The sequence below is a fragment of the Tiliqua scincoides genome, chromosome 9, assembly GCF_035046505.1.
Source record: "Tiliqua scincoides isolate rTilSci1 chromosome 9, rTilSci1.hap2, whole genome shotgun sequence".
Taxonomy (NCBI): Eukaryota; Metazoa; Chordata; class Lepidosauria; order Squamata; family Scincidae; genus Tiliqua; species Tiliqua scincoides.
Genome location: NC_089829.1, coordinates 22670294 through 22686697, shown reverse-complemented (window position 1 = coordinate 22686697; position 16404 = coordinate 22670294). Strand labels below are relative to the sequence as shown.

The 16404-nt window shown below is 54.3% G+C and overlaps 1 protein-coding gene across 1 annotated transcript in view; it reads left to right on the top strand.

The window, feature by feature from the left end:
- The first annotated feature begins 708 nt into the window (after positions 1-708).
- The window catches only part of TANGO6 (transport and golgi organization 6 homolog), a 31661-nt gene continuing 15965 nt past the window's right edge, over positions 709-16404 (top strand). Inside the window, exons 1-12 of the mRNA XM_066637269.1 lie at positions 709-814; positions 2227-2879; positions 3367-3498; positions 4911-5061; positions 5657-5793; positions 6140-6302; positions 6682-6764; positions 9780-9892; positions 10503-10679; positions 12852-12978; positions 14213-14404; positions 15866-16000. Coding sequence (XP_066493366.1) covers positions 742-814; positions 2227-2879; positions 3367-3498; positions 4911-5061; positions 5657-5793; positions 6140-6302; positions 6682-6764; positions 9780-9892; positions 10503-10679; positions 12852-12978; positions 14213-14404; positions 15866-16000 — 2136 coding nt within the window. The 5' untranslated portion in view covers positions 709-741. The remainder of the gene's footprint in view (positions 815-2226; positions 2880-3366; positions 3499-4910; positions 5062-5656; positions 5794-6139; positions 6303-6681; positions 6765-9779; positions 9893-10502; positions 10680-12851; positions 12979-14212; positions 14405-15865; positions 16001-16404) is intronic.

Here is a 16404-nt window from a genome sequence, read left to right as displayed (position 1 = left end):
TTACTGACATTGAAACGCACCTGCCATTTTACTGCCTGTTCTGCCAGTTTGGAGAGATCCTTCTGGAGCTAAGTCCCATTGTTAAAATCATATACAGAGTAGCCTGTTAAAAGTACAGATCTGCAACATTTCCCCAAATGCAGTCACATATCATGTCAGCATCAAGTCTAATATATGAAAAATAAAATATTAAAATGAATGGGGACCCACCTGACCCACCTAGTGGATCCCGACCCACCTAGTGGGTCCCGACCCACAGTCTGAGAAACACTGCATAGAATTTATTGATTCCAAGCAGGCTCTGTGCTGCCTGCTCACAGGGAAAAGGATGACATTTAAATTATTTTCCAGGACAGGAGGCTGAAAAAGAGGACATGCCCTGGAAAAAGAGGACGTCTGGCCACCCTGTCCATTTCCAACTGCAACCTCCTCAGGGCACAGACTTCTTCCTTCCTTGTGCTCTGCACATAGCGGCACTGCCACTAGGGGGCGCTCCGTCGTTGGTTGGATTGCTCGCCTCTTCACTCAGGCCCCGCCCACCAAAAGAAGCCACATTCTGACCTTCCCACAATGGCGGGGCGTTTCTACTTGCCCTTCTCAAGAGGGCGCTGGACGCACACTCGGTTTCGGCGCGACCTTCCCAAGATGGCGATGACTTCCCGTCCTCCCCAGGTGTCAGGGCTGCGCGACCTTCCCAAGATGGCGGCCGGAAGCGAGTGTTCCGTGCGGTCTAAGCCCACTATGGCCGGGAGCGCGGCGCTGAAGGGGGCTGTGGAAGCGCTGGATCTGTTGCTGGGCAGAGGCGTAGTCGCCGGTGAGAGAGGCGGAGGGACGGGGTCTGACCTGGGGCTCTCCCCCCCGAGGTTCCTCCCGCCTCCCCTGGAGGTTTGGTGGAGCCTCCCTGTTCAGGGGCAGTCTACCTTTGCGCTTCAGTTCCTGGGGAGGGTCCTTGCCTTCATGCGCTGCTTGTGGGCTTCCAGTGGGGCACTGTGGGAAGGCCTGGGGGGCCCCCATTGGTCTGATGGGCTCTTTGGATGGGCTTGCTTGCCTTGATAGGAATAGAGCCTCCACCTGCCAAGGCAGTGTACCTGCTAGAGGACAGATAGGGCTCCAGAGCCCATGAGAGGGGGGTCAAGGGGGTAATTTGTACCCAGGCGCAGGGTCAAGAGGGGGGCCCAGGAGCCAAAAAAAGGGGACCCAGAAATTTCCTGGGGTCTTACATTTTCCTGTCTCACCCACGTGGGATGGTGGGGGCACTACTGTGGGCATGGTATGGGCTGCTGTCTCAAGCCATATGCAGCAGGCTGAGGAATGCATGCATGACACTCCCTAATACAATGTGACACATGGGAGGAAACTGTCCTGCTACAGGAGCTCTTTGGCTTGTGGTTCTGCTGACCATGCAGGAGTGTATAGGAGCTCAGGGACACAGCTGTGGGGCTACAGCTGCTGCAGAAGTATGTTTTGGTGCAAACAGGATGCTTTCCATTCTAGTGTGAGCCTAAATACGATGATGCTCATTTTTGACAAAAATTTTCTAAGTTTAAAAGATTTTAGAGAGACTTAGAAGTGTGTTTGGTTTTCCATTTTACTGTATCTAGCTGCTGACACTGCATGGGCAAGTAGACCTGGATTCTGCAGTCGGAAGCCCAATAGATCTGGGCTCCAAAGACTATTCCAGCTGTTGCCACCCTCCCCCCACTCTGTTTTGTCCAACACTGCCCCCTTTGGGAAGGGGTCCAAAAGAAACTTTGTACCCCCTGATAAAATTCCTCCCTGAGGTCCTGTAAGGATCTCTCATATTCCTTCAATAAGGGACTTGGAGAGGTTTTCAGCAAAAAGTATTGGCCCCTGAAGTTATAGAGAACCTCTATGTTCAGGGTCAGTCTGCCACTCAAGAACAGGTGGAAGGTGGCAAAAGCAAAAGAGAGCTGCTGTCTTATTTCATGCCTTGCTTGTGGGCTGCCAGGAAGCATCTCACTGGCCCCAGAAGATCGGAAATCAAATATGACTTCATTTCTGGCATAAGGAGTGCCCGTTCCTTTAAACCTCTGCATTGACCCTAGTCCCTGCCAATATGCAAGTGTCCCTGCTAGGTGTGTATTAATACCATAGTCCCTCCCTGCACAGAGCTACAGTTTCCAGGATGCCTCTCAGGAAACAGAAGTGCCCGGTGACCATGCAGGTAGATTCCTTACATCCTGTGATCTCCACCTTTCCTTCTAGGCACAGATGCAGGCCCTCTTCAGGCAACAAAACATGCTGATCTGCTGGAATCTCTGCGTTGCAACATGGCTGTTCTGGAGGAGAAGTTGGCTCAGGAGCCACAGTGGGACGAGCTGCGGAGGCATAGGGGCCAGATCATCAAGCAGGCCCAGTGGTTTGTGCCTTGCTCAGATGTGCCTTGGAGCTTCACCTCCCAGATCTTGCTCCTTCTGCTTTGTCTGAAAGAATGCATGGCTCTCCTAGCAGCTACCTACCAGCCACCTCCATTGAATCCCAAGACAGCTGAAGCTGCTCCTCCTCTGAGCCCTGATACCCTCAGCATCGCTCAGGAGAAAACCGTGCAGGCGGCCCTGCAGTTTGTGGTGATGCTTGGCCTTTGTCCATATCTTTTGCCTGGCGTTGGGCTTCCCCTGAGATGCAGAACTGAGTTCAGTGCCCTGGTCCAAGTTGTGGCCTCACCCAGCTGCCTTCCTGGGGCCACACGCAAACTTTACACCACTTGCACCATCCTGCTGCAGATCTCCTGGCACCCGACTCTGGGCAGCCTCCTCCTTGCACGCCACCTCGGAGACCTCCTGGCAGGACTATGTCAGCTGGGATTCTGCCCAGCAAGGAGGAAGGGGGAGCAAGCAAAGTCCCAGAAGGAATTAATGGTGAGTTCTCAAGCTGGAGTCACAGAAACAGTCTACTTTGTTCTTTGTCTTTATTATTACTATCATTTACAGAGAATCATCAGTGTGCAAGATGCTTGCCAGAGTGCAAGAGGACAGGCCTCTGCCTTGAGGGCCTTGCAGTTAGGAAAATGGTACAAGCGAGACAACAGAGGAGGGAAAGGGAAACAAAGGCAGAAGCAAAGTTGTATGTACTGTGCATAGGCTTAGTTGCAGTAGGGGTTGGACACAGGGCCCCCCCCCATCCCTTTTTCTCCATGGGAGTAAAAGCAATGGGGTGGGGAATTGTGAGCAGAGAAACTGCAGGAGGGGGAAAAGAAGCCCCTGTTCATGCACACCCTACAGAGGATGGTTTCCAGTTGCTGGCAGCCCACTAGAGGGAGCCAAAGCCTCAGAATTGGGTGATTTACTTTTCTGCTACTTTGTGTTTGTTAATAACCCAGGATTGGGACCTGATGGGATTTTTCAGGGCCTTGCAGAAGAAGAGCGAAGTGGCTGCAGGGAAGCTTTACGAGGCCTTCTGGACAGAGTCTACCAGCCACTGGCAGTCCAAGAACTCCTCCTGCTTCAAGGTGGATCCAAGCAGGCACCCCAGCCGCAGGTAACCTCCAGACTGTAGTGTGTCTTCTTTGCTGAGGGACCCGATTCCTTGGATGTGTTTTGGGGAATCTCTTGCCATACATTGTTAGAGCAGCTAGCAGTAGACTAGTTTAGAAAGCGAAACCATATTAATCAAAACTTGACAAAGTGGCACAGTCCTTCCATGAATGAGGACTGTGCCGCCTTTCCAGATTCCTCAGAGGGAAGTGAGCATGCATGAACTCAAGCCAAGGAACTCGACATGGCATACACTGGCTGAGGGGAGCTGTCCAGCTCCTTTCCTGGGTTCTGCTGCCTTAATTCCTTTCTAAGGTGCTGGAGTTGAACTTGGCAGCTTGTGCGTTCCAGGCAGCTGGGCCTCATCTGAGCCACACCCCATTCCAAGGGGTAGAAGCACCCCAACCTGGAACCCCTGCATGGGGCCAGGAGGGATCAGCTGTGGGAAGGAGGATAGTGATGTGTATGAGGAATGAGACCCAGCACTGCAGCCCCAGACCTCAAACCCTACAGTTTAAGCTGGGAAGTGCCTGTCCCGTGACTAATATCCAGGGGAGCTGGGCTGTGTGAAATCGTGCACTCGAGTGTTCAGGAAAGGTTTGGTTGGTGTAGCTCTCTTGGCAGACAGAGCCTGCCTTAGATGCTGCTTGAGGGCAGTAGGGGAGGGAATGGCTCTTAATCTGTCAGGTGCTGGAGATCCCTCCTGGAGTGTTTACCTGGATGGTGCTAGCAGCCCTTTTGTTCTCCTTGAGACTGACTCATCTTCCCAGACTGGCAGCTAGCCCTCCAAGTGGACAGGTGCAGCTTAACTTCTGTCTGCTCTTGGGGAAATTGGCTCTCATCACTTGCTCCTTTGTGCAGCAGTTCTTGCCCTGAAATAGTCTTTTTCATCTCAGGCAGCAGGGGCCACTGCTAGAAGGCTTTTGGCAACTCCTGGCGGCCTCCTTGCTTGGGGTCCTTCCTGTGTTTGCTGCCATAAGCCATGTTTGAACCTTCATGGTTCCAATATCTCCAGTTTGAAAGGAAGCGACAGGCAAATGGCTACCTTGTGGGGAGAGAACGTGGAGGCAGTGAAGAGGCCCATGTCTTGGCATGCTTCCCCAGATTGCATCCCTGCATCAGCAGCTAAAAGGATACGGGTAGCAGAGCTGGGGGATGTCCCTTCTCTACCTGAGGTGATGGCAAGTCAGATGACACTAAGGGTTTGGCCCGCTAGAGGCAGCTCCATGTGTGTGATTTATCCCCCTCCTTGTGAGCAACCAGGGGCTTGGCTCCCCACTGCCTGTGATCCTGTTCCAATGAAAGCCACCCAGGGTGGGGCAGGAGTTGTCCCTCAGACCCATAGTTTGCGGCTCGCAAGGGTGACCCTTTGAGTGCTGACATTTCTCCTCCTCTCCTGCCTATATGTCTTTTCAGGGTCCTCGTTCTGGCGGGAGTGAAAGTGAGCCCGGTCTGGCTCCAGCCCCAGCCTGGCTTCGACGGCTGTGTGGACAGCTGCTCTCTGAGCGACTGGGAAGACCAGGTGGTGTCCAGGCCGTGGTCCGTGGCATCCTGGAAGGCGCAGGAGGTGAGCGAGAGGAGCTGTAGGCTCCCGGCTGCTGGCATTGCTCCTCTGTGCCATTGGAGGGCTACAGCCTCCTGGGAATCCAGGGGCCTCTTCTCAGAACCTGTTTCAAGGTGTTTGTGAAGTTCTGGCTGTTGCTTTTTGAGTTCAGGTGGGGACAGTTGCCAGGTTTGTCCCAGACAATGGGAGGTGAAAAGTATGTCAAAGGACACTTTTTCAGTAGTCCAATCTTGGTTTCCACTGGAAGTTGCAACTTTCTTGATTCACAGAACTCTGTGTTGAGCTTTTTGCCTGCCAGAGAGGGCTGTGAAACCTGAATGCTTGCGCTCTATGGCATCTACTAACAGTAGTCCAGTGCAAAGTGTCATTTTTGACTGTATCAGCTGTCTAAAGGACTTTTGAGGTAAACTGCTGTCCTCCAGAATAACTCTCCCATCCCTAATGGGTCAGACTTGTCTGGTGTCTCTGGGATCTGATGAAGCATCTTTGTGACCTCCCTCTACAGTCACCTTGGGGGAGAGCACAGGGAGTGGGGTGCTTTGGAATCCAGAGGATGCAGGACCTGATTCAAGTCTAAAGTGAGTTTCCTGCTTTCTAGCTGGGCCTGCAGGGGGGAGTGCAGCTGAAGCAGCCGCGTCCGACTGGCAGAAGTGTGATGCGGTGGCCAGGATCCTGTCGTCCTGCCCTCAGCAGTCTCTGTCCCCAGAAGACTACTTCCGCCAGCTGTGCCCGCAGGTATGCCTCTGACCCCCCCCACCCGCATCAGATAGCTGCCTGCATATGGAGGCTTGCACCACCCCTGGAAGACTCCTGCACAACCTGGGGAGTATGTAGAATGTTTCCCCTGCCCCCCTCACACCCTGCAAGAGATCATAAAACTCTGCGGCCAGGGGTGGGTCACTCTGCTTGCCTGCAACTCCAGGGAGCTTATCAGGTATACTTGGGCAAGTGGCAGGTCCTGCCAGTGGCCAGAAGTGCACCTTGGCCTTCGCCTCATCTTGGGCAGTGCTTGTTGGGTCAGTGGCAGCAGGATGAGCAGCACTCAAGAGTGATGATTGAACTGTCTTCCTCCTCCTTTCAGCTTCTGCAGCTGCTCCTCATTCAGGACAAGCTGGCTGCCCGTCAGTTCCAGCGTGTTGCCACCACCACCATCCTGGCTGTGGCCTGGCAGCATCCTCAGCTGGCGGAGAAGTACCTGCTCCGTCCCATGCTGGAGCCGCTCCTGCGCTACTCGGACATGGCAGGTAATGGCTTCCTGCTCCTCCACTCCACAGGGAAGCCGGAGTCCTCTGCAGGGGCGGTGGCTGTGTCCCCTGCAGCCCCTCTACGATCTGCTGCTCCTATAACACTTGCTCCTTGTTTTGTTCCTTGTTCCTCCGTTATTTGCTCCCCGATATTGGAGTGTCTCATGATCCCGGGGAGACTCTCCCTGACAGAAGCCATGCAGGGTCTCTCCCAGTGCCCCTTAACAGCAGCCAGCAGCACTCAGATTCCTCCTGGAGGTTATGAACTGTTCTCTGTCACTCCCAGAACACTGGATCAATGGAGCGCTCCTCCAAACTGTGAGGCCACAGCAGGTAGTGGCTGCAGGTGTCTGATGTTGCTGTTCTCTGTGTTGCTCAGAGGTGTCGCTGGAAGGCCTGCCGGCAGGGACAGAGCTGATGAAGGAGGAGGAGCTCAGCAGCTGTGTGGAAAATGTGTTTAAGGTATGTCACGGGAACACTGACAGGCCTCAGTGAAATGGGGGTGTACATGGGAGGAAATTGGTATTTCAAGAAATGATCTCTTCACTCTGGTCATTGGAAGGAATGATGTAGAAATCTTTACGCTGGGGAAAGGGGAAAAGGTTCCCTTGCAGAAGTGGCAGCAAATGCTTTGAGGAGAGGTAGGACTTGCCCCCGTGGCTCTGCTCCAAAACCTTGCAGGGGTGGTCCAGCTGGCCCACATCTGCCTCACATGGCAACCCAGCTCTTGTACAAAGAGCCGCCCAGAGCAGGAGCCTGGGAGCAGCACATTCTTGCCCTGCTCCTCCTCCCAGTGATGGGGTTGACCATCTTATTTGAAGGGGGCAGTCAACTCCCAGGTGCCTCAGGCATGTGTTCATGTTTGTCCTGGGCTTCAGAACAGAAAGTTCTCAGGGTGCCTTGTGGCACTCAAAACAGGCTCACACCATGTCGACGTGGTCTCGCTGCAGAGTCAGTTCCCCAGGGGCAGCTGGCACCCAGAAGCACCCTGCTGCTGAACTGAGGGACCTCACTGTGAGGGACAGCCACCAACCTTGAGGGAGCAGGCCCTCCTCTGAGCCATCCCTCCAGTATTTCCAGAACCCTGATCAGCTTGGGGTCACATCTTGGCCTCCTGCCTGTAGACACCCTTTGGTCCTGCACACTTGATCCGGCTCTTGCCCCAGCTCCTGTCTCATTCTGCCTCTTTCTGCCATGCTTCTTGGCTGGTGAAGATACAAATGCCTTGTTCCCTTGGAAGCGTGAATTTCATTTGTTGCAGCACTGGCCATGCATTGCAGCATGCATGTTTCGGGTCACAGTTGTAAGTGTCTGCTCAGCTTTGCCCTTCATGCTCTGCACCACTAGGGCTGATCCACCGCCTCACATGGCATTGCTAACCCAGCACTTTGGAAGAATCTTTTCTTAAGCAGTCATTAACCGCTTGTCAAAAGTCAGAAGCTTAGCAAAATCATGGCCCGGCTCTGTTAATTGCCAAGTTGGCTTTCAGGAGCTTCGGTCAAGGAGGGGGGATAGTCAGTGCCTGAAGGGCAGGCTTGCTGCAGCCCTGAGTTGATAGATAAGGAGTAGCCAGCATGGCTTGCCAAGCAAGTGGGAATCACTGGAACGGAGAGTCCTTACCTTACCTGGTCACTCTGCACTCTCTCGATTGGGTGTGGCAGAGGGTGGAGAGAGGTTGGCTGAGCTCATCACAGCAAGGGGACCTGGAGTACCTCAACCACAAGCAGACTTGTCAGTGTCTGAGAGCCTCTTGAACATCCAAGTTGCAGAAAACCGGCAGGTAGCGTAGAGTTAGCCATTTACTGCAATGATCCTCCTGCTCAGTTGCTCTCCAAGGGATGCCGGTTACTTGCTAATTATATTTATACCCCACATTTCAGCCAAGATTGGCTCCTAAAAGGACTTACTGTTAAAATATACACATCTGTAATAGGGATATGTAGAAGTATTTCAGGCTGCCTCCTCTGGTCTCTGAGAGTTGGTGATACCGGCCAGGTTCTTCTCTCTAGAGGTGGGGGGGGGGGGCAGAAGGAGCTGGTGGGAAAGATGCAAGCAGCCCCTCTGCTGATCCTGTTAGGGAGCCACTGCTCAGTCCTAGTGGAAGTGATAACCTCTAGGGTGTCTGCAGCGCTGCTTGTCAGCAGGAAGGGCAAGAGCATTTCAGGTTAGCTGATAGTTGGAGTGATAAGAGACACAGCAGAGCCTCTCCCTACAGAGTACCTGTGTGCCTTGCCTTGGCTGGGGTCCAGCTTCTGCAGTGAGCAGGGGTGGCCGAGCCACAAGCCGGCTGTTGCGTTGGGATCTTGGGCAGGCGCCTCAGCAGTCTGAGCCCTTAAACACTCATGATTGCTCGGCAGCATTTTGGGCAGTAATGATTGGTTCACAGAAGCCAGCAGGCAGAAATGGGTTCCAAAGGCAGCTTGCTGGCCACAGCTCCCTGTTCAAATGCCTGTGAGTGCAGGGGCGTGCCCCTCATTGATGGCAGTGGGTGAGAAACCTGACAGCAAGGGGATTAAAGTGGCAGACTGGAGCCCAGTCTAGCCCAGGGCGCAAATGGAGCTGGGCCTTTGTCCTGTAAGTGTCACTTGGTGCCAGGGCGGGGAACTTGCCTTGGGGCCTTGTCAGAGAGGCATTGTGTGTGGCCAATGTGCAGGGAGGGGGGCTTCCAAGAAGATTGGCCACAGGCGAAGCACCTTCTCCCAGAATCTGCTTTTTTGGCACTTAGGACTTGAGGTGCTTGAGGAACAGCTCCAGTCTGCCAACAGGTGGCTGCAAAACAGGTGTGAACATAGAAAGTGGCTCTGCACAGAGCTGAAATGGCCTGCCGTGACCGAGACCTCTCTGTATCTGCTGCTGGAGGCACAGCCAGGGATTGGACCTAGGGCCTTCTGCCACAGATCACCTGCTCTGTCTCACCTGAAGACACAGCCATCTGTTCTCCTGCTGTAACAAGGCTGCCCCGGAGAACCTGTGCCTTTAAGTTGTGCAAGGGAGCCTGTCGGGTCACACTGTGTGCTGATAATTCCACAGAGGGCTAGGCAGAGGCTTGGCATGGGTCTCTGTTTGGCCCAGAGAACCACAGTCCCAAGGTTATTCCGAGATGCCCAAGAGGCCTCATATGTGCCAAAAGTGCAAATTCTGTGCAAAGTAAAGTGGTGTGCCTTGTCCTCTCTCAAGCAGGCAGTTTGCATGGATGTTTGCTCACTTGGCCTTGTCCCCTGCTAGGTCATGGGGGGAGCTTTGGTGTCATATGCTGCCTTGCAGGCTGCTGGTGTTTCTCATCTCCTCCTCTGGGGCTTTAGAGACTGCAACAAACGTTCCGACACACTTTCAGGCATATCTTTGTACGCCTGCGGTCTAGCAAATTGGCTTGTTCTACGATCTTAAGTGTGAAATGGCCCTAGTCCTGTGAGGGTCTGACCAGTGCCCCTTTTCCTTCCTCCTCTCACTGCCAAGTGCTGGTGCTTCTTTTTGCAGGTGTACGTGGTTGGCAATGAACCCTCGGCTGTGTTACTAGATTCCCTGCAGATGGCCCTGGGAGTCCTCTTCTCTCTCTGGTGTTTCACCAAGCAGAATGTCTCTTACTTACGGTAAGGAGGGGGCTGAATCCTGGGACATGGAGGGAAGTTCCACTTTGCCTGGAGGCAGACTGCTCCGGCAGGTGAGATGGGGGTATTTGTAGGGCTGGCGTGTTGGCTGTGCTGGCTGAGAGTGCAGCACTGGGTCAAGTTGGGCGAGGGCCAAAGCCACACGGGGCCATGCAGAAGAGCTGCCCAATGCCCCATCAAGGTATTGGGCCAAACTATTGACTGAGGTCCCTGCAGCTCTGGGATCATCTGGCTCTGTGTGGCCATCCTGTCCGTAATCCCATTCCCTTCAGCAGCCAGTTGTGTTTGTCTAGGAAGCCCACAAGAAGGCCAGCGCACAGACCCTGGTCCAACCTGTTGCTACTTAGCAACTGGTGCTTGGAGAGCCACGCTGCTTCTGAGTGGTGGGGGGGGGGGCGCTGTGCAACAACTTATACACCTCTCGTCCTTTTTAAAGACCATCAACTTGCATGACCCTGGCCACTTCTGGGGTCAACATATCCTGTCCTCCTTTTGCACCTATCCTGGACACATCTGTCCCTTTTGTCCTCCCCTTCCTATGCTTGCCCGGTGGTGCTTTCCTGAGGCTCACGTGGCATGTCCTTCCTTGCAGCACCCCCTGCCAGGCGATATTGTTATGGTTCTTGGAGAAGAGCAAGGGGGAGACGGCTCTCTCCACCCTGGAGGGACTTTCAGGGCTGAGGGGAGCCACGCCCTCCCTCCATCCACTCTGCCAGTTTCAAGCAGCCAGTGAAGGGGGCGTCAGGATCACTGTCAGAGCCGCTGTCAGGTGAGGAACAGCACATGGTGGACTTACCCTGCTGAAGTGGCAGCTGGTGCTCGGAGTGAGGCTACTCTGGGGGACAGGAGCAAGATGCTGCTCATCTTCAGGAGCCTCTGTGCACCCCATTCCCATGTCCAGGGTCGTTCTTGGGAGCGTCTGCCCTCTTCCACAGCAACCATGCCCACCCTGGTGACAGAACGTTTTGCTTCAGAGTGTGCAGAGCTCCAGACCAGCAAGCACATTTCTCCTTTCTCCGGTCCCTCAGACTGGCCTTGAGTTTTTTGTGACTGACCATGGGGTGGGAAAGGGAGTTCCTGCTTCTTGTGACTGGGGCAGGCGTGGTTGTCTGCAGATTTGAATGTGGGTGGAGAAGTGGCTGCAGTCTGCTCAGTGGATTAGGTTGGGCAGAGCTCAGGCTTCTGGGGGGGAGGGGCATAGCTCAGTGTGGGAGCCCTTCCCACTTGGTGTTAAGAAGGGCCCAGGCTTGGTCCCTGTTGGCAGCACTTGCAGGGAGGCCTGGGATAGGCCAGTTTCCATTTGGAACCCCTGAGAGCTTCTGCTGGTCAGTGCTGCTGGCTTGGACAGCTTCTAGTGCCCCTCCTGTTCCATTAGAACCCTGAGGTTTGCCAGCAGCCACGGGGGGGGGGGGGGCAATTAGTGGCCCAAGGGGGAAGCACAGGCACTTAAGGCACATGGTTAGGCATCTGCTCAACCCAGGAAATTGTGTGCTGTCCTGCACCTGAACCTGCAGTCCTCTCATACACCTGACCCCCTACTGTCTCCCTGTTTCTGCAGCTCTGTTGGGGGGGGGAAGGGAACCTTTCCTGGCTGCTCTTGTTAGGCAGCGAGGAGTCTCAGGCCCATGCAGGCTTCTGTAGACTGCTGTACCACTGACTCCTGGTCAACCTGCTGCCTGCCCTGGATTGAGTGTCCCCACCCAGCTCATCAAAACTGAGGCGGTTGTCTTTGAGGGCAGCCTCCTCCTCCCTGAATTCTAGGCCAACTGGAGGAGCAACCAGACTCCTCCGAACTGACCTGCGCTCTGCTTGCTGTGTCAGATCCTGGCTTCCAGAAGGGCAGCAAAGGGTGTTTTGGGGAGTGAGAGCTGATAGAATCCTGAAGTGATGAAACAAGGGTGAGCCATCAAGCGCTGGGGAGCCAGGGGTTGGGAGGAAGTGTCAGCCTGTCAAGATGGAGAGATAAGAGCCTGGAGTGCCTGGGGGGGCTTGGAAGACACTCCCTGCCAAGGGCTCAGGTAACTGAAACACAAAACCGCAGCCATGGCGAGGGGTAAGCTCCTGCAGGCAGAGGACTCAGCAAGCCTGAAGGGTCCAATTCTAGAACTACTGAGTGCCACTGATATCCTCTACCCTGAGGCTGGTATGCTCCTTGTTAGCTGCAAGAGGAAGACAGGGCCTGACTGACCCTCTCATTAGGGGCAGGAATTCCCAGCTGGAGCTTCACCCCTATTCTGTGTGTAGAGGAAAAGTCTGCAGATAAAGGAACAGAAGGGGTTTCTCTGACCTCCCCCCCTCCAAATAGGAAGCGGTGATTCACATGGCCCTGTCCAAGGCAAGGAAAGCAGGAGTAGCCAACCCCCTTTTCCCTCTCCATACCTCATCCTCCTGTGGCCACTTTCCATCTTGTATTTTAAGACACACAAATCCATTCATGTGCTGTGTGTGCTACACAGGTACGGGTAGGGAGACTGAGGCTGAAAGCGCGTGACTTTCACAGGACCCACCTGGCCTGCTCCTGGCAAAGGCAGTGCCTCCTGCTTCTAACTAGCACTGACTCATCTCTACAAGCTCCTCCTGAATAGACCTTTGCAATGGGCCTTTGCAGAATGCAGCACCATGGCTCAGCCAACCAGTCAGTGTCCTGGTGAGCAGCCTGCAGGCATTCTGCTCGCAGCAGGCCCTTTCCCATGATTCAAGGAAGAGCAAGTCTGTCTTGGAGTAGCTTCATGAGGAGACTTTGCAGGGCGTGATGAGGCCCCCGGTCTTCCCTGCAGGGCTCCTTGGCCTGTTGAGTTGCAGCAGAGCTTGATCCTGGCCCACTGCCTGAGAAGGAAGTCTCAAGGGGATGGTGGGCCCTGCACCATTCAGAAACCTTGAAGGGCTGCACCAGAAGAGCTGCTGCCTCTCTGTGCCTCAGTGCTTGCCTCTTGTCCTGCAGTGATGAAGAGGAGGCTCTCTACCAGAAGGTGTCCTCAGAACAGTGGCAGCTGGAGCAGCTGGTGGTCTTGGTGGCCCAGTGTCAGCACAGCAGCTTGGCTGGTGACTTCTTCAACCGCTGCTTGAAGGTAGGGCAGCTGACAGCCCTCCGACTGGGAGCCTGCCTACTTGCACAGAGGTCTGACTTGTTTGTTGTGGGGATCGAGAGTTATGTCCTGAGCACAGACTGGGGCCAACTCGGTGGAAGGCAGCGTTGGGTGCCCTTATGGTTCCAGCACTCAGACAGGAGGCTGTTCCTGTCAGTGGCATGTGCAGGGCTCAGCGCCTCCTGCAGGGCATCCTGGATGGGAAAGGGTTACCCTCAGCTTCTCCTGGGATTGTTTTGACAACAGCAGGGTCTTTGAAGTGTAATAGTGGGTTTTACAGCTGGGAATAATCCCTCTCTGGAGGAAGAAGCGGGACCTTCTTGTTTCTCTCTCTCTCTCTCTCTCTCTCTCTCTCTGTGCGCACGCACGCACACATGTTCCTTGAGTCAGGATCCTGTAGACACTGATGCCCACAGTATGCCCATACTGATGCCCACTGATGCCTGACCCTGATGCCCACTGCTGATGTTCAGTAGTTCACAGTAAGCCCATCCAGAGGGAGGGGTGAGAAAGGGATTGCCAAAACACCATAAAGATTGCTGTGATCCAATTAGAGAGCTTAAAACCCCTGCAGAGGCTGTGCTTTGGCTCCAGCCTGTCTCCCTGGCCCACTTGCCTCCTGCCAGTCTGTTTCCTATGCTTCCCCCCCCTCCCTTGGTGCATGGGAGGCAGTTTTGCTTCTCGGAAGGTACCCAGACTCTTGCCACTGCCCTGCCTTTTGTTTGTCTGTCCTGAAATGCACCCTAAGAGAGAGAGACTCTTATCTACCTGTTTTCTGCCAACCTTCCACCTGCTTTCCACCTGGCCAGTGGTGTGCAGATGCAACTGAAACCACACAAGCTCTCTGGGTTCTTGGGCTATTTCTCTTATGAAGTGATATTTTTTAAGTGCTGCAGGACACCCTGGTGTGGTGTTGTCTGTGGGCTGCTCTGTGTTCCACCTATGATGGGGAAACAGGGCACCCACAAAAATATAACTGGCAGAGTATACTTGCTTACCGGTTGTACACATGCATTACATGCAGAAGGTTTTGGGTTTCGTTCCTGGTGTCATCTCTTAAAGTATCTCTGGCAGCACTTGATGGGAGTGACCCTGCTGAAGCCCTGGGGAGCTGCAGCTAGTCGGGCATAAGGAACCAGCAGGTGACACCACCAGGGAAGCCAGGTGGCTTCCTGGGCTCACTTAATGCCTGTTCTCCATCTTCCCCCCTTGGCAGGAGCTGACACCCCTGGCCGGGCAAGGTGCTTCACCTGTGGAGTCTTCCCTGCGCTCCTGCCAGGGTTCTGCGGATCTGGAGCAGTGCTGCGGCCAGCATAATGAGCAGCAGGAGAGGCAGCTGCGGGTGCTGCAGTTGGTGGCCCTGCTGTGCAGCAGCGTCACAGACACCCTCTTCACAAGCATTGTGCAGGTGCGTCGCAGCCTCCTCTCTTCTCCTCTCCTGGCCTGCAAGACAGTGATGGCCTGAGAAGTCTGTGATGGGCAACGATTTGTGCCACCCCAGTTGTGCTTGTAAGTTGAGCAGAGGTGGGCATTTTCCTAAAAAACCCAAGCGGATCTGTCTTCACCCATGCTTGGGTGGTCACAGTGGAAGCTGCCTGGTCTCACTGAAGTGCCGGATGGCCGGAGAGGATGAAAGGGCCTGTGTTAATTTCAAGCTTCATTAGACACTCCGGAAGCTGGAGGGAGGAGATCAAGGGGTCTGGTTGCTGAATGGGGCCCCAAACCTGTTGGGTGAGAGGCCGTGTTTTGGACGCAGAGTTTCCTGCCAAGCACAAAAGTGTCCTGTTGTCTCCCACAGAGCAGACTTGTTGAGTGCACAGAAAGCTAATCCCCCCAGCTTTGTCTTTGGCTCAGATAATTAGGGAGTTCGATGAAAAGTTGAAGTGTGTCGAGGAAAGAAATCATGGAAACTGACAGGGTGTGTTTTTTCCAGGAGGTGGCCAGCCTTGCCCTCTGCTCAGTTACTGCATGTTCCCTGCCTCTCCACCCCATGCCCGCCAGGCAAACCTGGGGGCAGACAGACATTGGGGGGGGGGAACCATATGCAATTGAAATGCTAGTTCCAAGACTGTTTGTAGCCCAGAGGCCAGGGAGATGGGCATGAAGCAAAGAAAGAAAGCAAAAATGGTCATGAAGCTCTAACAAGTGCTCCCGGCCAAGCTCTCTGATCAAGCTCCCCTCCTGCCACCTGAGTGGTAAAGGCATGGTCTGGGGTTCAAGGACAGCTGTATCTGGTCCCGTCCCCCCTGCCGCTTTGGGCATCAGGCTGCCTCCCTGCATGCCGGCAGCTGAGGGCATACAACGAGGGAGGGTTGTAGGCTATACGCTCTGCTTGTGGGTACTCTGATGCACCTGGCTGGCCTCTGGGGATGGGTGGATTCCCCTTGGTCAAGTCCAGTAGAACTCTCTTTGGCTTCCCTCCTTGGTTCCTCTACCTGCTTATCTGAATGGCCAAGAAATCTCCATCACTGCAGCTCTGAGCTGTTACCTGGTGTCCTGGGCTTGCCTCAAGAAATGTTGCTGTGTGGTCATTTGCCTCCAGCTGCTGTGAACTGGGACCAGTTGGAATCTCAAGCCGCTGACCACATTTCAGGCATCAGGAGAGTGGCCAGAAGCAGGCTGATGACTCACTTTACCTCCTTCCTAGGTGAAGGGCCCTTGTGAGCAGATTACAGGTGATCTTAGGTGATTTCACACAAGCCACTGTGTTTCTCCAAGGGAATGGGTCTGAATTATCGTGGAAGACTTTGTGAAATAATGTCGTGTAACTGCGCACAAAAGACTTTGATCATTCTCCATTTTATTCAGAGGGACACACAGTGTGCCTCCAGAGACTCAGCAGTCTCTTTCTGCCTTTCTCTCTCTGTAGGTTGTGGAGTTTGTGGCCGCAACTCTGCAGCGGGCCTGTGCAGGTCTTGTCTGCAGCTCGGAAACTACTGTGGAATCCCAGACCTTGAGCATGGCTATGGGGCTGGTGGCAGTCCTGCTTGGAGGGGCTGTACAGGTGAGCATGAGCACTCCTGGCTATAGGGGAGCACAACTAGGGCTATGACACAGTTTTCTGGGTGGTCCACACCTGTCCCTTGCTCCCTTCCTTTGCCAAACCTGCCGCTGAGGTGACTTGATGTTGAGGTGACTTGGTGTTGCTGAGGTGACTTGAGTTTCTGGTCACAGTGAAGCAGAAGGAGCAGGTGTGTGTGTTGGGAGGGCACACTCGGGGGGGCACATTGGGGGCACACTGGGGGGTGGCAACAATGCCAGAGGAGTATGAGTGTGTCCTTGGGCACTGGGGGGGGGAGCTGAATCAGTTCCGACCCCTGCAAGCAAGATGCAAGCAGGGGTGGGAGCAAGATGCAAGCAAGATGGAGAACTCTGGAGGCTCAGGAGGTACTTGAGCACCAGTTGCTG